Source organism: Zalophus californianus, chromosome 15, assembly GCF_009762305.2.
Source record: "Zalophus californianus isolate mZalCal1 chromosome 15, mZalCal1.pri.v2, whole genome shotgun sequence".
NCBI lineage: Eukaryota > Metazoa > Chordata > Mammalia > Carnivora > Otariidae > Zalophus > Zalophus californianus.
Window position 1 is genome coordinate 48,424,448 of NC_045609.1, and position 24,810 is coordinate 48,449,257.

Genomic DNA, 24,810 nt, shown 5'->3' on the forward strand with positions numbered 1-24,810 from the left:
TTTTAAGTGGGAAGAAATAAAAGGAGGCAATGCAAGACAATTTTAATTAAATGGTAACTTGTCTGTGAAGGTCATGTGAGTACTTGGCTTCTGGATGAACAATATTCATGTTGTAATAAATATTCATTTGCCCATCTTTTGCTCTTTAATCAAATTATTAGATTAAAAGATTTAGAAAAAGTTAAATACAGCATTCAATAAAATATCTAGAAACTTAAGAAAATATTTAGAACATTTAAATACGAAAAAAGATATTTATTAAGTTTATAAATTACTACATTATCCTAGTCTAGTTACATTTTTCCATTTTGAAAAAAACTGGTTTTTAACTGATCTCCTAAATCTGTTCTGTGAGAGAAAACACAGTAATGTGGTTCTTTGAAAAAAATTAGGTGAATTTAAAAGCATGTTTTTACCCTCAAAAATACGTCCACTGAAATAGTTATCATGATTGTACTTTAAAAAATACACATATATACATACACGTGTGCATGCAAGCACATGCACACAGACATACTGTTTTCCATGGGAAAACATTAAAGGACCAATTTTTTATGACGGGAAAGTTGAGTCAGAAACCTCTTTTGGTATTCAGTATGGGTGTGTAAAGTTAAAATAACCATAGGATGTATGAGAGAAGTACTTAAAATACTGCAAGATGACCAAGGATAGAATATACTAGAGTCATTCCTTTCAGCTCCAAGGGTGAAGTGGCAAAAATCTCCACTCATCCCTCCTTTTCAGATACAAGAGCCCTCACATACTGTAAGTTCTATCACTTATTTGGGTTCACAAGCATAATGCAGTAAAGTCTGTTGTTTGGTGCCTGAGGGAGCAACAGGAAATAGTATAAAGAGTAGACTTTGGAGGCAGGGGATTTGAATCTTAAGTCCACCATTTACAGGTTTAGTAAAACCTCTCTCAACTGCCGTCTCTTCATTTATAAAATGAGATATAATATCACCTTACATAGTTTTTATGAGGATTAGAAATAGCATGTAAAAAGTATCTGGCAGAGTAGCATTCAGTAAATGATAGCAATATTAATTTAGTGTTGTTCCCATTGTGTCAATTTTCATACTGTGGTAGGCATCTACAGTAGGTACAAGTGATGGTCACAAGTCAAACGCGAGGGACTAAATTGCTTATGGAGACATATTCCCGCTATCATTCCTTCTGATGCCCATACCTGCTATGCACGTAGTTAACTATGATTTCAAAATGTCATCATTTTCACCATGTAAAGTTTTAAGGATGGGGCTATCCATTATGTACTTTGTCTTTGTGTGGTGGTAGTATGTGCTTCAGAAGTGGTATGGAATATGCCCTTATTATTTAAGGTTATCCTAAATTGTTTCCATTTCTTACAACCATATAGAACAGGAAATTTTGTTAATGCTCATACATTAGCAGAGATACATACTTTAGTTTTTCTGTAAGTAAATCAGACATGGTGATCAACACTTATTCTTAGTCTGCTCTATTTAAAATCTTAGTCATTCTACAAATATGCTGAACTTGTGTTTATCCTAAACCTTTACCATTGTAATTTTACTGTTACTGAAAAAGCTGAGTGAAATTTCACTAGTGTTTGTGTTTAGTTCAACATTTATTGGCTATGCACCAAGCACTGTGCCAGGCACTGAGACTAAGAAGATGAATAAGGCCTAATTTCTGCTTTCATCTTGCTTACATATGGGGGGAGTGAGAAGGAAAGATAGACATATAAGTATAAATATGAGGATAGTGTGATAAGTGCCAGTATATTATGCAGTCAAAGAGAAGGGGCTCCAAATAATCATTATGTTAAGGTATGAATAAATGTCATGGTGACTGATCAGTAATTCAGATGTTTTACATGTGTAATAATTTGTGTCGTGACTTGACTGGGGTTTCTTTTTTCATTTTAAAATACATGCTGTTCTAGGTGGTTACACTTCCAAACGCTGAAAAAAATCTTGTTATTCTTATTTTTTCATTGTTCTTTAAGAACAGATAATGTTCTAATGACACCTGTGTGAGTTCTTTTTTAGTGAAAATCCTCTCAGGATGAATAAAAATCTGGACTCTGTGTCAATTTTTTTTTCATTATGGTTAAATGGAATTCTGATCAGCCTGTGGTCTAGGTTTCACAATTATCAGCCTTGGCTGATAAAATGAAATCAGTGCATTTTTGTGAAGATGGATTTTGCTTCTGTGGGAGTGAGGTAGTGGGTGCCATTAAGACCTTCATTTGTGTTATATTGACTTCAGAAAAGCTTAGCTGTGCCAGATATGTCAGTCATGCTAGATCATGGTATTTATCCATATTTATTTTTTTCCTCTAAGAAGTATATTTTTTGAAATACATTTGCCTTGAATTTACATTGACAAGATTTATTTTTTTACCGTTAGCAGCATCTGTATAGTTTCTATTGCACATAAGTATTTTTAGTCATTGAGCAGGTATCAGAAACATCTCAGTAGTAATTATTGCTTTCTTTGCAGTGGTGGGTCTGTGTATAATTTGTATACGGATGAAGATGAAGAAATTGAGCCTTCTCCTTCTGGGCAACAGATAATTGAAAATTCAATAACTATGAATAAGATGAAGCTGCTGAAGGCTAAGATGGAGAACATGAATCTCAGCAAAAAGGTGAAGCTGTTGGCATTTGGCCAGGCTTTTCTCTAGTTTGTCCCTGCGGGGCTCACAGCATTGAGGTCTGTTGATAATTGTGAAAATGAATTATTTATAAAATATTGTTCATTTCAATTTTCTGGCCTCAGTTATTTATTGAGATATTAACAGTGATGAATTGTTTTTTTAGGCCACCAATACATCTACTGTGATACATTGCACTTAAAATAATTCATTTTTTTAAATTTCATAGCTCTAGTGCTAAGAAGGATAATAAAAAATAGCCTAATCTTAATCTTGCAATAGTTACTTTTTAAAATGCTCTGTTAATGTTCGCTTTTTATAGGTATCTCCTCTATTTGGGCTTTGATAAGGAATATTCCTATGTTTAGCTTTACTAGATATTGTTAGTTTTCCAAAGTGATTCCAAAGTAATTGAACCAGTTTACATTCAACTGTCCAGTAGTGAATGAGAGAGGGTTTTCACACAGCCTTACCAGCATTTGGTATGATCCTTTTTTATTTTTGTCATTCTGGTTGATGTGTAGTTGCCTCATATTGTGGTTTTAATTTGTATTCCTCTGACTGATGAGGTTGAGCACCTTTCCCATGTTTATTGGGTATTTGGATATCCCTTTTTGTAAAGTGCCTGTTCATATCTCTTGGGCATTTTTCTCTTCAGTGGTATGTTGTTGTTGTTTTTTTTAAAAGATTTTTTATTTCTTGAGAGAGAGAGAGAATGGTAGAGAGAGAGCATGAGAGGAAAGGTCATAGGGAGAGGCAGACTCCCTGCTGAGCAGCGAGCCCGATGCGGGACTTGATCCTGGGACTCCAGGATCATGACCTGAGCCGAAGGCAGTCGCTTAACCAACTGAGCCTCTCAGGCACCCTATTCAGTGGTATGTTTTTTGCTTATTGATTTTTTTTGATCTTTATGTATTCTGGTTATAAATCCTTTGTCATACACACACACACATATCACTATTCTGTTTGCTTTTCACTCTCTTAATAACTAATCCCTTTTTCTTTCTTGAAATATAATATATACATAAAATAAGGTTCACAGATCTTTAATGTACAGCTTGATGAATTTTTACATTTATATACACTCATGTAGGTACAACCCAGATTAAAATAGAACCAGGTTTCCTTATAACCATTCCCTACTCCCAGAAATAACTACTATTCTTACGCTTGTCACCATAAATTAGTTTTACCAGTTGTTAAACTTTGTATAAATATCCTCTTTTTTTTTTTTTTTTTTGATCTGGTTTCTTTTGCCCAACATCATACTTTTGTAAATCATCCATGTTGTGGGTATCAGTTCATTCTTTTTTCTGCTATGTACTATTCTGTTGTATGACTATTCTTCAGTTTGTTTCTCTCCTTTTGATAGGTTGGATTGTTTGTAGTGTTTGGCTTTCATCAGTAAAGATGCTTCCAACATTCTTTTTTTTTTAAATTTTTTATTGTTATGTTAATCACCATATATTACATCATTTGTTTTGGTGTACTGTTCCATGATTCATTGTTTGTTCATAACACCCAGTGCTCCACGCAGAATGTGCCCTCTTTAATACCCATCACCAGGCTAACCCATCCCCCTGCTCTCCTCCCCTCTAGAAACCTCAGTTTGTTTTTCAGAGTCCATCATTGCTCCTGGTTCGTCTCCCCCTCTGACTTACTCCCCTTCATTCTTCCTCTCCTGCTATCTTCTTCTTTTTCTTTTTTCTTAAAATATGTTGCGTTATTTGTTTCAGAAGTACAGATCTGTGATTCAACAGTCTTCCACAATTCACAGCGCTCACCGTAGCACATACCCTCCCCAATGTCTATCACCCAGCCACCCCATCCTTCCCACCCCCGACCACTCCAGCAACCCTCAGTTTGTTCCTGAGATTAAGAATTCCTCATATCAGTGAGGTCATATGATACATGTCTTTCTCTGATTGACTTATTTCACTAAGCATAACACCCTCCAGTTCCATCCACGTCGTTGCAAATGGCAAGATCTCATTCCTTTTGATGGCTGCATAATATAGCAGCAATGTCCACAATAGCCAAACTGTGGAAAGAGCCAAGATGTCCATCGACAGATGAATGGATAAAGAAGAAGTGGTATATATACACAATGGAATATTATGCTTCCAACATTCTTATACATGTTTTTGGTGGATGTATGCACTCTTTTCTTTGGGGCATAAGCCTAGGAAGGTGCTTGTCATAGGGTAGGTTTATATGTAGCTTTAGTCACTACGCCAGTTTTGCAAGAGCTCTGTAATTGTTCCTTTCTCATTTAGGTTTACAATCCATCTAAAAAAATTTTTAAAAATGTAATGTGAAGTAGGGTAAAGATAATTTCTTCCAGATGGAGAACAATTGACCTAGCTCTATTGAAAAAAATTTCTTTCTCCACAATCTAAATGTTTATGCATCTAATAACAGAACTTCAAAATACGCAGAGCAAAAGCTACAAAGAGAAGTTGGCAAACCCAGTTATTTTAGAAGAATTCTACATTCACACTCTCAAAAAATTGATAGAAAAGCTAGCGAACCAGAAAGGATGTAAGAAGACTTGAATAACACTATCAACCTACTTGTTCTAATTGACATTTACAGAATGCTCCACCTAAAAATAGCAAAATATACATTCTTCTTAAGTACACGCAGAACATTTACTAAGATAAACCATATTGTTTGCTATCAAACAAGTCCCAATAAATTTGAAAAGATTCAAATCATACAAAAAGGCTCTCTTATTATCATGGGATAAAGTTAGGAATCCATAACAGATATCTGAAAAGTCCAATATTTTGGAAATAACACACTTCTAAGTAGTCGATGGGTCGAATAAATCCAAAGAAATTAAAAATCATTTTGCATGGAGCAAAAATATTCTGATAATGTGAATTACTTTTTTTAATATGAAATCATTCTTACATTCTTAGAATGAACTACTCTTGGTTGTGATGAATCTTCCTTTTTATATCTTTATGTTTCATTTGCTAATACTGTATTTAGGACTTTTGTTTATCAAGGAAATTGGTCTGTAATTTTTTCTAACATACAGCAAAATTGAAAGAATTTTACAGTGAACACCCATTTATCTACAACCTAGATTTTATAATTAACATTTTTAAAAAAATTGTTTTTAGTTGTAAAATATACATAAAATTTAGTATCTTAATCATTTTTAAGTTTACATGTTGTTCAGTAATGTTAAGTACATTCATATTATTGCACAATCTTTAGAACTTTTTCATCATGCAAAGTGAAACTCTGTACTCATTAAACAATTCCCTATTTCCCTGCTCCCCCTGCAGTCCCTGGCAACCACAATTCTGCAGTCTGTTTCTATAAACTTGACTCTCTACATACCTTGTATAAAGCAGAATCATACAGTTTTGTTTTTTTGTTTTTGTTTTGTGGATGACTTACTTCATTTAGCGATGTCCTCAGGGTTCATCCATGTTGTAGCATATGTCACAATTTCCATATTTTTAAGGTTGAGTAATACTCCATTTTGTGTGTGTGTGTATAACATTTTATTTACCCATGCATCTGTCGATGGAGACTCTACCTCTTGGCTGTTGTGAAGAATGCTGCTGTCAACATGGGTATATAAATATCTCTTTGAGATCAGTCCTTTGGATATATACCCAGAATTTCAAGATCATATGGTAATTTTTTGAGGGATTGCCATATTGTTTTCTTTTTTTGTAAAGATTTTATTTATTTGACAGAGACACAGCAAGAGAGGGAACACAAGCAGGGGGAGTGGGAGAGGGAGAAACAGGCTTCCCGCCGAGCAGGGAGCTCAGTGCGGGGCTCGATCCCAGGACCCTGGGACCATGACCTGAGCCAAAGGCAGACGCTTAATGACTGAGCCATCCAGGCGCCCTGCCATATTGTTTTCTACAGCAGTTGTATGTACCATCTTACAATCTACTGGTGATACACAAAGTTTCCAGTTTTTCCACATCCTCACCAACACTTGCTATTTTGTTATTTTTTAAAGAGTAGTCATCCTCATTGGTGTGAAGTGATATCTCATTGCAGGTTTGATTTGCATTTTTCTAAAGGTTAGTGATGTTGAGCATCTTTTCATGTGCTAGTTGACCACTTGTATATCTTCTTTGGAGAAATGTCTATTTAAGTCTTTGGCCCATTTTTGAATTCGGTTATTTGTTTTGTTGTTGAGGTTTAAGAGTTCTTTAGAAATATATTCTGGATACTGAATTCTTAGGAGGTATGTGATTTGCAAATATTTTCTCCTATAGGTTGCCTTTTTACTCTGACAGTAGTGTCCTTTGATACACCAAAATTTCAAATTTCTATGTAGTCCATTTTATTTATTTTTACTTTTGTTGCCCATACTTTTTTGATTTTATATCCAAAAAATCATTGCCAAATCCAATGTCATGAAGCTTTTCCTTCTGTTTTCTCCTAAAAGTTTTATAATTTTAGGTCTTACATTTAGATCTTTGGTACATTTTAGGTTAATTTTTGTATGTGGTGTAAGGTAAGACTCCCAACTTCACTCTTTTGAATGTGGATATCCAATTTTCCCTCTTCCACTTGTTGAACAAACAGTCTTTTCCCCATTGGGTGGTCTTGATACTTTGTTGAAAGTCATTTGACCAAATATGTGAAGGTTTATTTCTGGGCTGTGTAATCTATTCCGTTGGTCCATATGTCTTTATGCCAGTACCACACCTTTATTTTTTTATTGAAATATAATTGACATACAATATATCCTATTAATTTTAGGTGTACATCATAGTGATTCATTATTTTTATATATTATGAAATGATCCCCAGAATAAGTCTGGTTACCATCTGTCAACACACAAAGTTATTTACAATATTATTAACTGTATTTCCTTTGCTGTACATTACATCACCATGACTTACTTCTTTTATAACTGGAAGTTTGTGCCTCTTAATCCTCTTCATCTGTTTTGTCCTGCCCCCAACCCCTCATTCTGGTAACCAGCAGTTTGTTTCCTGTATCTATGAGTTTGTCTCCATTTGTTTTTGTTTGACCTGTTTTGTATTTTTGATTCCATGTATATGTGAAATCATATGGTATTTGTCTTTCTCTGTCTGACTTATTCCATTTAACATAATACCTTCAAAGTCTATACATGTTATCACAAATGACAAGATTTTATTCTTTTTTTTTTGGCTAATATTTCATTGCGTGTATATACCACATCTTTATCCATCTATATCAGTGGACACTTAGGTTTCGTCCATATTAAGATATGTAAATAAGTACGATTATTTAATTACAATAATATTGTAAATAATGTGACGCTGAACATAGGAGCACACATAATCTCTTTCAATTGGTGTTTCTGTTTTCTTCAGGTCAATGCCCAGAAGTAGAATTTTGATATATTGTATGGTAGTTATATCTTTAATTTTTTAAAAAGATTTATTTATTTGCTTGAAAGAGAACATGAGTGGAGGGAGGGGCAGAGGAAGAGGGAGAGAGAATCCTCAAAACAGCCCCCCTGCTGAGTGTGGAACCCAATGGGGGGCTTGATTCTAGGACCCTGAGATCATGACCTGAGGCACAATCAAGAGTCAGACACTTAACCGACTGAGTCACACAGACTCCCCTATTTTTAAGTTTTTGAGGAACCTCCGTACTGTTTTCCAGAGTGGCTGTACCAACTGGCATTCCTACCAAATGTATGAGGGTTCCTTTTTCTCTATATCCTTGCTAATACTTGTTGTTTTAATTTTTCTGGCAATAGCCAATTTGACAGATGTGAAGTGATACCTCACTGTAGTTTGGATTTGCATTTCCCCAATAATTAGTGATATTGAACATCTTCTCTTGTGCCTATTGGCCATCTGTATGTCTTCTTTGGAAAAATGTCTATTCAAGTCCTCTGCCCATGTTTTAATCTGGTTGGTTGGTTGGTTGGTTGTTCGATATTAAGTTGTGTAAGTTCCTTACATATTTTGGATATTAACCCCTTATCAGATATATGATTTGCAAATATCTTTCCCCATTCAGTAGGTTGCCATTTTGTTTTGTTATTGCTTTCCTTCACTGTGCAAAAGTTTTTTAGTTTGATGTGATCCCATTTGTTTATTTTAGCTTTTGTTGCCCTTGCCTAAGGAGACTGGCCCCCCAAAATATTACTAAGACCATTGTGAAAGAGCTTATTGGCTATGTTTTCTTCTAGGAGTTTTATAGTTTCAGGTTGCATATTCAAGTCTTTAATCCATATTGGATTTATTTATTTATTTTTAAAGATTTTATTTATTGTCAGAGAGAGAGAGATAAGAGAGAGCACAAGCAGGAGGAGAAGCAGGCTCCTCGCCCAGCAAGGAGCCCTGTGTGGGACTTGATCCCAGGACCCTGGGATCATGACTGAGCTGAAGGCAGACACTTAACTGACTGAGCCACCCAGGCATCCCCATTTTGAATTTATTTTTGTATATGGTAGAGGTATTGGTTTCGTTTCATTCTTTTGAGTACAAGTACACTCTTGATTACTGTTGCTTTGAAATAAGTTTGAAATCAGGAGGTAAGAAACCTACAATTTTGTTCTTCTTTGTTAAGATTGTTTTGGCTGGGGGTGCCTGGGTGGCTCAGTCATTAAGTGTCTGCCTTCGGCCCAGGTCATGATCCCGGGGTCCTGGGATGAGCCCCGCGTTGGGCTCCCTGCTCAGTGGGAAGCCTGCTTCTCCTCTCCCACTCCCCCTGCTTGTGCTCCCTCTCTTGCTCTCTCTCTGTCAAATAAATAAAATTTCTAAAAAAAAAAAAAGATTGTTTTGGCTATTTGGAGTTCCCTGAAGTTCCATATGAGTTTTAGGATGGATTATTCTATTTTTGAAGAAAATGTAATTGAGATTTTGATAGAGATTGCATTAAATCTTTATATTACTTTTTTAAAATTTTATTTTATTAGGTTATGTTAGTCACCATACAATACATCATTAGTTTTTGATGTAGTGTTCTATGATTCATTGTTTTCGTATAACACCCAGTGCTCCATCCAGTATGTGCTCTCCTTAATACCCATCACTGCAGGGGCGCCTGGGTGGCTCAGTTGGTTAAGCATCTGCCTTCGGCTCAGGTCATGATCCTAGGGTGCTGGGATTGAGCCCCGCATCCGGCTCCCTGCTCAGCTGGGAGCCTGCTTCTCCCTCACTCACACCCCTCTCTTGCTGTGTCTCTCTCTGTCAAATGAATAAATAAAATCTTTAAAAAAAAATACCCATCACAAAGCTAGCCCATCCCCCCACCCCCTCCCCTCTAAACGCCTCAGTTTGTTTCTCAGAGTCCATAGTCTCTCATGGTTCATCTCTCCCTCCAATTACCCTCCCCTTCATTTTTCCCTTCCTTCTCCTAGTGTCCTCCATGCTATTCCTCATGTTCCACAAATAAGTGAAACCACATGATAATTGACTTTCTCTGCTTGACTTATTTCACTTAGCATAAGCTCCTCCAGTCCCAACCATGTTGGTGTAAAAGTTGGGTATTCATCCTTTCTGATGGCTGAGTAATATTCCATTGTACATATGGACCACATCTTCTTTATCCATTCATCTGCTGAAGGGCATGTCGGCTCTTTCCACAGTTTGGCTATTGTGGACATTGCTGCTATGAACATTGGGGTGCATAGGGCCCTTCTTTTCACTCCATCTGTGTCTTTGGGGTAAATACCCAGGAGTGCAATTGCTAGGTCATAGGGTAGCTCTATTTTTAATTTTTGAGGCACCTCTACACTGTTTTCCAAAGTGGCTGTACCAACTTTCATTCCCACCAACAGTGTAAGAGGGTTCCCCTTTCTCCACAGCCTCTCCAACATTTGTTGTTTCTTGCCTTGTCAATTTTTGTCATTCTGACTGGTTTTGATTTGAATTTCCCTGATGGCTAATGATGATGAACATTTTTTCATGTGTCTGTTAGGCATTTGTATGTTTTCTTTGGAGAAGTGTCGGTTCGTGTCATCTGCCCATTTTTTCACTTGATTATTTGGTTTTTTGGGTGTTGAGTTTGAGAAGTTCTTTATAGATCTTGGATACCAGCCTTTTATCTGTAGTATCATTTGCAAATATCTTCTCCCATTCTGTGGGTTGCCTCTTTGTTTTGTTGACTGTTTCCTTTGCTGTGCAGAAGCTTTTTATCTTTTTTTTTAAATTTTTATTTATTTATTTGACACAGAGAGAGACATAATGAGAGAGGGAACACAAGCAGGGGGAGTGGGAGAGGGAGAAGCAGGCCTCCTGTGGAGCAGAGAGCCCGATGTGGGGCTCGTTTCCAGGACCCCAGGATCATGACTTGAGCTGAAGGCAGATGCTTAATGACTGAGCCATCCAGGTGCCCCAGAAGCTTTTTATCTTGATGAAGTCCCAAAAGTTCATTTTTGCTTTTGTTTCACTAGCCTTTGGAGATGTATCTTGAAAGAAGTTGCTGTGGCTGATGTCAAAGAGGTTACTACCTATGTTCTCCTCTAGGATTTTGATGGATTCCTGTCTCACATTGAGGTCTTTCATCCATTTTGAGTTTATCTTTGTGTATGGTGTTAGAAAATGGTCGAGTTTCATTCTTCTGTATATAGCCGTCCAATTTTTCCAGCACCATTTATTGAAGAGACTCTGTTTTTTCCATTGCATATTTTTTCCTGCTTTGTCGAGGATTATTTGACCATAGAGTTGAGGGTCCATATCTGGGCTCTATTCTGTTCCATTGGTCTATATGTCTGTTTTTGTGCCAGTACCATGCTGTCTTGGTGATCACTGCTTTCTAATATAGCTTGAAATCTGGCAACGTGATGCCCCCAGCTTTGTTTTTCAACATTTCCTTGGTGATTCGGGGTCTTTTCTGATTCCATACAAATTTTAGGGTTGTTTGTTCCAGCACTTTGAAAAATGTCATTGGAATTTTGATCGGGATGGTGTTGAAGGTATAGATTGCTCTGGGCAGCATAGACATTTTAACAATGTTTATTCTTCCGATCCACGAACATGGAATGTTTTTCAGTTTTTTTGTGTCGTCTTCAATTTCTTTCATGAGTGTTCTGTAGTTCCTAGAGTATAGATCCTTTACCTCTTTGGTTAGGTTTATTCCGAGGTATCTTATGGTTTTTGCTTCTATTGTAAATGGAATCGTTTCTCTAATTTCTCTTTCTACAGTTGCATTGTTAGTGTATAAGAAAGAACTGATTTCTGTGCATTGATTTTGTATCCTGCCACATTACTGAATTGCTGTATGAGTTCTAGTAATTTGGGGGTGGAGTCTTTTAGATTTTCCACATAAAGTATCATGTCATCTGTGAAGAGAGAGTGAGTTTGGCTTTTTCTTTGCCAATTTGAATACCTTTGATTTCTTTTTGTTGTCTGATTGCTGTTGCTAGGACACTTCTGATACTATGTTGAACAATAGTGGCAAGAGTGGGCATCCTGGATGTGTTCCTGATCTTAAGGAAAAGGCTCTCAGCTTTTCCTCATTGAGGATGATATTTGCTTTGGGTTTTTCATAGATGGATTTTATGAACTTGAGGAATGTGTGCTCTATTCCTATACTCTGGAGTTTTAATCAGGAAAGGATGCTGTATTTTGTCAAATGCTTTTTATGCATCAATTGAGAGGACCATATGGTTCTTCTCTGTCCTCTTATTAATGTGTTCTATCACATTGATTGATTTGCAAATGTTGAACCATCCTTGCATCCCAGGGATAAATCCCACTTGGTCGTGGTAGATGATCCTTTTAATGTATTGTTGGATCCAGTTAGCTAGGATTTTGTTGAGGATTTTGGAATCCATCTTCATCAGGGATATTGGTCTGAAATTCTCCTTTTTGATGGGGTCTTTGCTTGGTTTGGGGTTTAAGGTAATGCTGTCCTCATAGAATGAGCCTGGAAGCTTTTCTTCTGTTTCTATTTTTTGAAACAGCTTCAGTAGAATAGGTATTATTTCTTCTTTGAATGTTTGGTGGAATTCCCCCAAGGGGGAGGTCCAGGCCCTGGACTCTGGGAGTTTTTTGATCACTGCTTCAACCTTGTTAATGGTTATTGGCCTATTCAGGTTGTCAGTTTCTTCCTGTTTCAGTCTTGGGAGTTTATAGATTTCCAGGAAGGCATCCATTTCATCCAGGTTGCTCAGTTTATTGGCATATAGTTGTTGATAATAATTTCTAATAATTGTTTCTGTTTCCTTGGTGTTAGTCGTGATCTCTCCCCTTTCATTCATAATTTTATTAATTTGGGTCCTTTCTCTTTTGTTTTGGGTAAGTCTGGCCAGTGGTTTATCGATCTTATTAATTCTTTCAAAGAACCAGCTTCTAGTTTCGTTTATCTGATCTACTGTGTTTCTGGTTTCTAATTCATCTCTGCTCTAATCTTAATTATTTCTCTTCTAATACATGGCTTAGGCATTGTTTGTTGCTTTTTCTCTAGTTCTTTAAGGTGTAGAGTTAGTGATGAATTTGGGATTTTTCTGTTTTTTTGAGTGAGGCTTGGATGGCTATTTATTCCCCCCTTAGGACTGTCTTTGCAGTATCCCGTAGGTTTTGGACCAATGTGTTTTCATTCTTATTGGTTTCCATGAATTTTTAAGTTGTTCTTTGATTTCCTGGTTGACCCAAACATTCTTGAGGAGAGAGGTCTTTCGCTTCCAAGTGTTTGAATTTCTTCCAGATTTTTTCTTGTGATTGAGTTCCAGTTTTAAAGCATTATGGTCTGAGAATATGCAGCGAATAATCTCAGTCTTTTGGTATTGGTTGAGACCTGATTTGTGACCCGGTATGTGATCTATTCTGGAGAAAGTTCCATGCGCGCTCGAGAAGAATGAGTATTCTGTTGTTTTAGGGTGGAATGTTCTGTATATATTTATGAGGTCCATCTGGTCCAGTGTGTCATTCAAAGCTCTTGTTTCCTTGTTGATTTTCTGCTTAGATGATCTGTCCATTGCTGAGAGTGGAGTATTGAGGTCTCCTACAATTAACATATTGTTATCAATATGACTCTTTATTTTGGTTAACAGTTGGCTTATGTAGGTGGCTGCTCCCATGTTGGGGGCATAGATATTTACAATTGTTAGATCTTCTTGTTGGATAGACCCTTTAAGAATGATATAGTGTCTTCTGTGTCTCTAACCACAATCTTTAGTTTAAAATCTAATTTGATATAAGAATTGCTACCCCAGCTTTCTTTTGAGGTCTGCTGGCATGGGAGATGGATCTCCATCCCTTCACTTTCAGTCTGGATGTATCTCTAGGTTCAAAATGAGTCTCTTGTAGACAGCATATGGATAGGTCCTGTCTTTTTATCCAATCTGCAATGCTGTGCTGTTTAATGGGAGCGTTTAGGCTGTTCACATTGAGAGTGATTATTGAAAGATATGAATTTATTGTCATCATGTTGCCTGTGAAGACTTGTTTTTATAGATTGTCCCTGTAAATTTCTGTTGTATATCACTCTTGGGGTCTTTCTCCTTTTATAGAAACCTGCTTAATATTCTTGCAGGGCCAGTTTAGTGATCACATATTCTTTCAGTTTCTGCTGGTCGTGGAAGCTCTGCATCTCTCCATCCATTCTAAATGACAGCCTTGCCGGATAAAGTATTCTTGGCTGCATGTTCTTCTCGTTTAGTACCCTGAATATGTCTTGCCAGGCCTTTCTGGCTTGCCAGGTCTCTGTGGATAGGTCTGATGTTATTCTGATGTTCCTCCCTGTGTACGTAAGGAATCTCTTCCCCCTAACTGCCCTTAAGATGATTTCCTTGGTTCTAAGATTTGCAAGTTTTACTATTACATGCCGGGGTGTTTGCCTGTTTTCCTTGATCTTGGGAGGGGTCCTCTCTGCCTCTAGGACGTGAATGTTTGTTTCATTCCCCAGATTAGGGAAGTTCTCAGCTACAATTTGCTCAAATACATCTTTTAGTCCTCTCTCTCTCTCCACTCCCTCCGGGATTCCAGTTATTCTGACATTGGAACGCTTCATGGTGTCACTTATTTCTCTGACTCTGTTTTCATGGATTCTGAATTGTTTTTCCCTGGCCTCCTCTTTTCCCTTTTTTTCTCTTAATTGGTCTTCCAGGTCACTAATTCATTCTTCTGCCTCGCTTAGCCTGTTAGATTATCTAGATTAGATTGGATCTCATTGATAACATTTTTAAATTCTGCCAGTTCAGCTTTCATTTCTGCTCTTAGAGACTCTATGTTACCATTAATTGATTTCTCCATTCTAGCTATTGTCTTCACAATTGCTAGCCTGAATTCCATCTCCAACATCTTGGTTATATCTGAATCCATTTGTAAATCTGTGGCATAAGTCATAGTCTCTGAGTCTTTCCTATTTTTGGGTTTCCTCCTCCTAGTCATTTTGTTGAGGGGTGGTTGAGGGAATGTATAGAATCCAAATTATTGACCACAACCCAAGCAAGATGCACCTATTTTATAGGGACCTTAGGTTTGCTGGCCTCTTGTTTTCCCAGCCTGTCTTCTTGGGGAGGGGCCTGCCGCACTGTCAGTCAGGCAACCCTGTTTGGGCAGAGTTGCCCTGCCCCCTGTGGGGGGGGATGGGCTCAGTGAAAACCGGTTTTTTGGGGCTTTTGTTCTGGTGGCTTTCCCTGTCTTTTCTGAGAGTCAGAGCAGAACAGACCGTTTCCAACCCTCTGCCTCAGAGCAGAGAGATCGCAGTCTGTTCTTCAGTGAGCTCTCCAGGCCACACTCTCCGTTTCTGTCTGTGCTGCTATAAATTGCAGTGTCCTGGGTTGTGCACCCCTTCCAGTGCTCCCAGTCCTTGCCTTCAGCTGGGGCACGTCTCTGCCCTTTGTGCTTCTAAGACCGCCAGCTGCCCCCAGTTCGCATGCGCTGCCCGCTGCTCGGGTTTCAGTCTGGGGGGCTACCCTAATGTCCTTTCCCCGCCACCACTGGTCTGTGCATCTGTGCCCCGTCCCCAGCGCAGGAGGCTATCGCTCACCTGCGGTGTAGGATCCCCATGGCCAGGCTTCCTCCCCCTTCCGTTTATCCTCCGATATCTGCCTGCAGAATCATGGCTCCCCACTTCGGACCTCGAAACCAACCACCTGCAATATTCTGTTTGTAGAGATCCAGATCTATCTTCTTACAGCTCAGGCTGATTTTGTTGGTGTTCAGAGTGGTCTGGTAGATATGGAGCTCAATTCTGGGGACCGGTTGGAATAGGGTCCCCTACTCCTCATCTTTTCAAAATCCCCCTTTATATTTCTTTTGACTCATGGCTTATTTAGAAGTGGCCTCCTTAGTTTCCAGACATGTGGAATATTTATACGTTTTTGTTATTGATTTTAGTTTAATTTCACTGTGGTCAGAGAGCATACTCTTAATGATTTCAAGCCTTTGAAATTAATTAAGGTTTGATTTGTGACAAACCATATCGGTAAATGCTACTTGCACACTTGAAAAGACTGTGTAATGAATCACTATATGTAATATTCTGTATGTATTAGTTAGGTCAAGTTTATTGTGTTGTTCAGATCTTTTGTATCCTTTCTGATTTTTTTTGTAGGGGGTCTGTTTTCTGTCCATTTTTGAGAGAGTGTTTATTTAAAAAGTCTCCCTATTTTGTTACAGATTTGTGTTTCTCCTTTTAGATGTTTATTTTTATTTTACATTTTTTTAAAGATTTTATTTATTTATTTGACAGAGACACAGTGAGAGAGGGAACACAAGTGGGGGAGAGGAAGAAGCAGACTACCCGCTGAGCAGGGAGCCTGATGTGGGGCTGATCCCAGGAACCCAGGATCATGACCTGAGCTGAAGGCAGACGCTTAATGACTGAGCCACCCAGGCGCCCCTATTTTATATATTTTGAAATTGTCATTTGCTCTAATACAGATTTGTGTGATATCCAAGGAATTGTAGTATCTGTCTTGTATTTTAACATTTGCATGATTATAAAATGTTTTTCGTTATTTCTAGTAATGCACTTGTCCTAAAGTCTACTTTGTCTACTATTAACATAGCTATGCTAGCTTTCTTTTGCTTTGTGTTTCTGTTGTATATTCTTTCTATCCTTTTACTTTCAATCTCTTTATGTCCCTATATTTAGGATTTGTCTCTTCTAACTGGTATATTGTTGGCTTTATTATCTTTTTAATTTTATTTTTTAATTGAAGTATAGTTGACACACAATGTGTTGTCTTTTAAATCTAAACTGACAAACTTAAGTCTTTTACTTAAATTTCGTGTAATTACTGATATATTTGGATTTTTATCATCTTTGTTTTCTGTTTAACCAGCTGTTTTATGTTGCTCTTTCTCTCCTTCTTGTCCTTTTTTGGATTAGTCTATTTTTCCCTTATTTGGTTTTTGTTCTGCATTACTTTGTTGGTTATGCATCCTTACACTGGTTTTTCAGGTGATTACCCTGGAGATTATAATGTGCATCCTTAACTATTAAGTCCAATAAAAATGATGTTTACCACTTTCCTGTTAATGACAGAATTCTAGAATTATATATATAATAATATATATAACTCCACTTATATATCCAAACTCCACTTATATATCCAAACATCTTTTGTGTCATTGTTGTCATACATTTTAATTTTACAAATTTTTTTAACCTCTCCAATTGTTTTATATTGCCGATATTTTTATTTATATTTACCCACATATTAATCTTTTCTGTTGCTCTTTATTCTTTTCTGCAATTATGTGCTTTCCTTCAAGGATTATTTTCCTTCTATCTGAATCATTTCTTTTAGTATTTCTTTTCATTTGGGGTTTCTAACAATGGATTCTTTCAGCATTTGTCAGAAAACCTATTTATTTTACCTTTTGTATTTTGAAAAATGTTCAGTCTTTCAGAAATGTTATGGGACTTGTACAGTGGACACCCATGTACACTGTACCTTGACTCACCAATTAACATTTTTACATGTTTGCTTTCTCTCCTTGTTTTTTCACCTGATCCGTTTGGGAGTTAGTTGCAGGTATCATTTCCCTCTAAATACTTCATTTTGTATTTATCTCTTAAGAACAAGGGTCTTCTCCTGCATAACCACAATTCAGTTATCATACACATGATTTATCATTGATACACATTCTGTCAGCTATATTCATATTTCTCTATGTCCCAGTAATGTACTTGATTTTATTTTGTTTTGATTTTTGCTGTTTTTAATCTGGGATCCAATCAAGAATCATGCATTGCGTCTAGTTGTAATGTTTTCTTGGTCTCCTTTTATACAGAACTGTTTCTAGCTATGAAAGTCCTAGACGGCATCTTCTTCCATTACGAGGCTATTTCATTTACATTGAAAATCTGTTGTTTAGTGTCACCACCTTCATTAAGTATTCTAGTTAGATCTTCTGGAGAACTGGCTGCAGCTTTTACATCACCACTGTGGCTTCATCTTGCACTTTTATGTTATGGAGACAGCTTCTTCTTTAAACCTCTACTAATTTCAGACTTTTCTTCTGCAGCTTCCTTACCTCTCAACCATCCTAGAATTGAAGAGAGTTAGGGCCTTGCTCTGGATTAGGCTTTGGCTTAAGGGAATGTTGTGGCTCATTTGAGACTACTAAAACTTTCTCCGTTTCTACAATAAGGCTATTTCACTTTTCTTATCATTTGTGAGTTCACTGGAATAGCACTTTTCATTTCCTTCAAGAACTTTTTCTTTACATTTACAACCTGGCTATTTGGTGCAAGAGGTCTAGCTTTCAGCCCGTTTCAGCTTTTGACATACCTTCCTCCCTAAGCTTAATCATTTCTAGCTTTTGATTCAAAGTGAGAGATGCACGACTATTTCTTTCACTTGAACACTTAAAGGCTATTGTAGGTCTAATTTCAGTATTGTTGTTTCTCAGGGAATAGGGAGGCCCAAGGAGAGGAAGAGAGTCGGGGGGATGGTCTGTTGGTGGAGCAGTCAGAACACATACAACATTTATCAGTAAAGTTTGCTATCTTATATGGGTGGGGCTCATGACACCCTAAAACAATTATGGTAACATCCAAGATCACTGATCACAGATCAACATAGTAAATATAATAATGAAAAAGTTTGAAATATCGTGAGAATCCTCGAAATGTGACCCAAAGACATAAAGTGAGCAAATGCTGTTAGAAAAATGGCTTTGATAGACTTCCTTGATGCAGGGTTGCCACAAACCTTCAATTTTTAAAGAATACAGTATCTGCAAAGTTCATTAAAGCCAAGTATAATAAAAAGAGGTAAGCCTATAATTTTTATTTAACCAAAGGAATATTAACAGTTGTGTGAAGACAAAAGTGAGGATTTTGTGTGGCAAAGTAAGTTTCTTATTTCAGGAGCACCTTCTTTTCTTGGTATAGTGAAATGCAGTTTTTTTAATCAATAGTACTCTTTCACTGGAAGGTTGGGTTGTTGTGTTTTCTGATTTGGTGACTCCCTTTTGTGTCAGTGGATCCTTACTTTTATTTTCTTGCTGGCTTCTTTACCTTCACTATCAAGTCTCAGTGGAGAACTTTCAGTTTACCCCTTCTTCCCCCAGAAGTTATGTCTTCTTGAAGCTATCTGCTTAGGCCCTGAACATGTTTCAAGTCACTTGCTTTTGGTTTCCTAGTAGCTTGTGTTTTCATATCCTAGATCTTGGGATGCCTGGGTGGCTCAGTTGGTTAAGCATCTGCCTTTGGCTCAGGTCATGATCCCAGGGTCCTGGGATCGAGTCCCATGTTGGGCTCCTTGCTCAATAGGGAGTCTGCTTTCCCTCTGCCTGCTGCTCCCCCTGTTGGTGCTCTCTCTGTCTCTCTGACAAATGAATAAATCTTAATATCCTAGACCTTAAACCTCTTTTCAGTATTTTCATAATCAAGTGGGATTTTCTCCTTTAAGGGTTTATTTTATCTTTGTTCCATCAGCCCTTGATTATCCACACCTCTCTTTTTCTTCCTTTCTTCTTTTCCTTCCTCTCGCCCTCTCTTTCCCTCCCTGTTTTCTCCCTTCCTCCCTCCCTCTCTGTTTTACTCCCTTCCTTCCTTCCTTCCTCTCTGGCTCAACACTTTTTCTTGTCTCTCACCACAGGCATAAGCTTTGCAGATGAGTCTCCTAGATTTGGGTATTTTTCTCCTTATAGGTAATTTGAAGTTAATTTTATCTGTCCCCTGGCTTTGATGAAGGCATGAGTTATGGGTTATTTTATCTGCTTATTTGCTTGTTGATATGTATGGTTTTTTGGAGGATGCATGGAGAAATTCAGATTTAGGCAACCACTTTTAAGCTCTATAGCCCAGAAGTCATCACCTCCATTTTTGAAGAATACTTTTGTTGAGTAGAGAATTGCAGTTTGACATGACAGTGGCCCTAGGATAAAAGCAGCTACAGGAGCCAGCATATTTTTCCAGGGTTCTTTCTTTGCAGTTTTAGCTCCTCTAGTTCTTGCCTCAACTGGTGTCCACTAAATTATCTGGCTTTTCTTATATTTCTAGGTTGGGAGTGTTATTTAGGTCATCAGGTGTTCTATCCCATCCTGATGCACATTTCATCCAATATCTTGAGGCTTCATATCCTTAATTTTTAAATTTATCCATAACATCATGAATTGTCATAATACTTTTATTAAAACTTAGTGTATTAAGGACCCCTAGACCACTCCCCAATTTGATGATTTGCTAGGAAGATTCACAGTACCAGCATATAGGTGCATTCCTGGCTAAGATTTGTTGCAGCAAAAATGGTATGAAGTAAAATCATCAAAGGGAAAAGGCTCATGGCTCGAGTCCAGAGGAAACCAACCACAAGCTTCCCAGAATCCTTTCCCAGAAGAGTCTCATGGACATGCTTTATTCCTCTATCAATGAGTTGTGTCAACACAACTATGGAATATTGTCTACCAGGGAAGTGTTTTAGAGACTCTGTGCCCAGGGGTTTTATCAGGGGCCGTTGATGTAGACACCCTCTGCCTAGCGTGTACCAAAATTCCAGACTCCCAGAAGGAAAGCTGGTATTTAGCATAAACCATATTGCTTAATCAAACAGGTTAGGCACTTTTCAGTTAGAGTGGTGGGAACCCTCTTGAAATACAAGTTCCCAGAAGCTAGCCAAGGGCCAACCTTGCAAGCAGGCCTTTGCAAGGATAGCAGTTTAGGCCTCTTAACTCTTTTCTGTAGGACCAGAGTAGTCAACACTTACTCATCTTACTAGGAAAGATTGTTGGCGATCTAAAATAGGTCGGCAATATCATATCTCCTATAATCAGTGAGTTTTCTTCTCAGCAAAACTCTGACAAATAATCAGTAGTGAGGAAGATAAATAAAACAAAATTTGTCTTCTTTAACATTCTCAGGAAATCATCCTCAATGGAGAAAGAGAGCAAAATTCTTCTCAGTCATAAGCTTAAGATTTTAATCTTTTAAGATATTTTTAATTGAGGTTATCAAAATGCCAATGTTGCAGTAAATAACATTTTATTCCTTCATTAATTTTCGCTAATAGGTAGACAAAATGACTGTGAGAAATTATATATTCACTCTTTTTTTTAGCCTAAGAAAGCTGTCAAGGTAAAACCTCATCCACCTGTAGCTCCTCGACCTTCTAGTAGTTCTACAGCAGCTGCTCGCCACAGATTGTTAAGGGTTCTCCCCCACATTGGGCAGTCATGTTTACCTTCTCCTGAGAATGCGTATCTACCTGAAACTTCCAGCAATGCAGTTTCAAGTTTGGCAACTCTGCCCCCTGCTGATAGACCCATGTCATCTATCGCTAGCGATTTTCTTAAGGAAGATGATAACTGGGAGAGTAACATACTGTCTCATTCCAATAATAGCATCAAACTACCACCTCAGATACCCCCTATGGAGTTGGAAAATGACAAAGAGCTTGCTGATTCTGTTCTCCATCTTGGATCATCCCTGCCTCGGTGGACAAAACACTTTTCAGGAAATTTGTCATCTAATAATGAAGATGACACTGTTTTATTTTCAACTTCAGAAGAATGTGTAACTGAAGAGTCACTTCTACCTGAAGTGGGTTCATTTGCTACATTTACAGAAGGAAACACTGATGAACAGAGCAGTGGCTTGGAAGTCACACAGAAGGTAAATTCAGAGTTCTTACTCACTAATGATGACAAAGGGTTGAAAGCTGCAGAGCAGCATCTTAAACATTTTGCAAGAATGTTGAGTGGTGAATCGGTAGAAACTACAGTTCTCAACCACCGTGAATTAAGTCCTCACAAGAATAGACTCTTGTCACCTCTTCGCTGTTCTCCACCAGTGTCGCTCCATAATTCTCTGGTGAAATCACAGAGGCAGTCCAAATGTTTTGAGTCTGGGAATCTCCAGTCTTCTGCATCACAAAATGTGCTTCAGTCATTGGATGTTCGAAATATAACTGATTGTTCTTTCTCTAGGACTACTCGCTTTCGAGCTGTTAAAGTTGATTCACCCGGGAAAAGATCTGATATTATTTCTAAAGTTGAGGCTCGGGATATCACAGAAATGGCTAACAAGGCTTCCAAAGAGCCTGTTGGTTGTGTAAATAATATAGGTTTTCTTGCTTCGCTGGCCCGGAGTGCAAGCAGAGATAGCTTACAGAGCACACATGGAGCAGGCAGGCTTCGGACCTCTGGAATTGGGCTGTCTACAAGCCTCCAGCATTTTCAGGAGGAAGATCTTAGGAAAAATTCTCCCCAGTTAGAACCTACAGATTTTTTTCTAGTAAGTATTTGCCTTTCAGTATGCTCTACTAGTTATCCTTAGAGTCATTCAACATATTTAAAATTTGTTTTTTTGTTTACATAAGTAAGGAGGCCTAAGGTTAAATTCTTTTCATAAGTTTCTCATAAAATGTTTATCTAGTTTGTAGAAAATATTTTGACAGTTGAATTTTAAATAATGTTTTAGTCCTAAATTGAGAGCTGTAATTTGAAAATAATTTTGTGCAATTTATAACATATTTTTAATGCTGAATATTTTTTTTTAAAGATTTTATTTATTTGACAGAGAGACACAGCCAGAGAGGGAACACAAGCAGGGGGAGTGGGAGAGGGAGAAGCAGGCCTCCTGCGGAGCAGGGAGCCCGATGCGGGGCTCGATCCCAGGACCCTGGGATCATGACCTGAGCAGACGCTTAACAACTGAGCCACCCAGGCACCCCTAATGCTGAATATTTTTATTAGTTTTTCCCAAATAAGAACTTTTATTTATGCCATCAAATTTCATTCTCCTAAGGAAAAATAATAAGTAAAATATTGCTGGATGTGAGAAACAGATTCCAAGTTAATTTAATTAAAAATTTAATTAAATGAAAGCCCAATAGCATTTCCATAATAAAATACAACCATAATAGTTTCTTAACTATAGGGAACAAACTGAGGGTTGCTGGAGGGGGAGATGGGTTGGGGGATGGGGTAATTCAGTGATGGGCATTAAGAAGGGCACTTGATGTAATGAGCACTGGGTGTTATATGTAACTGATGAATCACTAAATTCTACCCCTGAAACTAATAATACACTATATGTTCACTAACTTGAATTTAAATAAAATCTTAAAAAATACAAGTATTTCATGTTTAGTGATCTTTTCTTCTGTTCTTCATTAACTTACCTCTGTAGATGTTTTGTGTTTTAATTATAGTCTGCCCGTGGTATTGGAATGAATGGAAATAACACAGCAGCAGGGAGAAGAGTAGGTAAGCTGCCAGTAATTTTGAAAGTATAAGCCTAACAATCATTTCATTATGCATACTGTATTTTCAGAGAAAAAAGAAGAACATTCTTTGTGGTATGTATGGAGTAAACTCTCCCTAAACTTTGTTCCACTTAGAAAATGATTATGAGAACTGACTATAGGACATATTTGAAGAATAAAACTAAAATTGAAATTAGGTCTCTGTTGCCTTGGGAAAAGATATGGTCTATGTGAAAAGACAAGAAGAATGAAAAATTATCATGTAATTCCCAATCCTTTCAGTCACTGGCCACTCTACAGCCAAGCTGGGCTGCTGGGTGGGTTTTGTGAAAGTATCCTAGAGAGGTGTTTCTTAATATCATGATCCAGTATCAAGGATGGTAGTAAGCTCCTTTTGATGAACCAGTTATTTCTGGATAAAAGGAAAGGACAGTCCTTGAACCAGCCCTTTCCAAAGCTCAGTAGCAGAAGTGGCTATAACATTAGCACTCCCTTCTTCCAGGAACACCTTAGAAGTGCACTGGCCAGTCCTTATTTCCAGGACAGCCGTTATTATCTCTTCTTTTGTGGTTTAATACCCAGACTAGGGATGGGAACTCACTACCAAAGATGTACCACCTTTGTAGCCCCGGAGTTCTCAAGGATACCTTATAAAAGTATATAAAACGGATGTGACAACCAGTATAATATATATTATGGTTATCACATGAGTTTTATGCCTTTAAAGAGATACTTAGGGTTTATTTTTCACTGCTATGTAAGGCCCAGAGTTTTAAAGTCTTATTATATCTACTTTTTTTCAGTTTTGAATTCTGGTAAAATATACATAACATAAAATTTACTGCCTTAACCATTTTTTTATTTTTTTTAAAGATTGTATTTATCTATTTGACAGAAAGAGACAGTGAGAGCAGGAACACAAGCAGGGGGAGTGGGAGAGGGAGAAGCAGGCCTCCCGCTGAGCAGGGAGCCCGATGCGGGACTCAATCCCAGGACCCTGGGATCATGACCTGAGCCGAAGGAAGACGCTCAATGACTGAGCCACCCAGGCGCCCTGTCTTAACCATTTTTAAGCATATAACTCAGTGGCATTAAGTACATTCACATTGTTGGACGGTCCATCTCCAGAACTCTTTTTATCTTGAAAAACTTGAAACTCTGTATCCATTAAACACTAACTTGTCATTCCCCTGCATCACCCCAGCCTCTAGTAGCCACCATTGTACTTTCTGTCTCAGTAATTTTAAATACTTTAAGTATCTCATATAAGTGGAATCATATAGCATTTGTCTTTTTCTGTCTGGCTTACTTCATTTAGCAAGGTTCATCTATGTTGTAGCATATGTTAGAATTTCCATACATTTTAAGGCTGAATAATATTCCATTGTGTGTATATACAGCATCTTGCTTATCCATATATCTCTGGATGGAGACCTGTGCTGCTTCCACATTTTAGCTCTTGTGAATAAGGCTTTTATGAACATGGATGTCCAAATATGTCTTTGAGACCCTCCTTTTAATTCTTCTGAGTATATACTCAAAAGTGGAATTGCTGGCTCATATGGT

General features: G+C 37.6%; 1 protein-coding gene across 5 annotated transcripts in view; it reads left to right on the forward strand.

Moving 5' to 3' along the window:
* ZFAND4 (zinc finger AN1-type containing 4) overlaps positions 1-24,810 on the forward strand; it is a 91,772-nt gene that overhangs the window by 59,328 nt on the left and 7,634 nt on the right. For 4 of the 5 annotated variants that reach the window (XM_027595426.2, XM_027595457.2, XM_027595439.2 and 1 more), the window contains 3 exons: positions 2,488-2,635; positions 21,096-22,271; positions 23,191-23,245. In XM_027595426.2, the coding sequence (XP_027451227.1) occupies positions 2,488-2,635; positions 21,096-22,271; positions 23,191-23,245 (1,379 nt within the window). Of the gene's footprint in view, positions 1-2,487; positions 2,636-21,095; positions 22,272-23,168; positions 23,246-24,810 lie in introns of all 5 variants that reach the window. The other variant, XM_027595433.1, reaches the window with a different exon arrangement.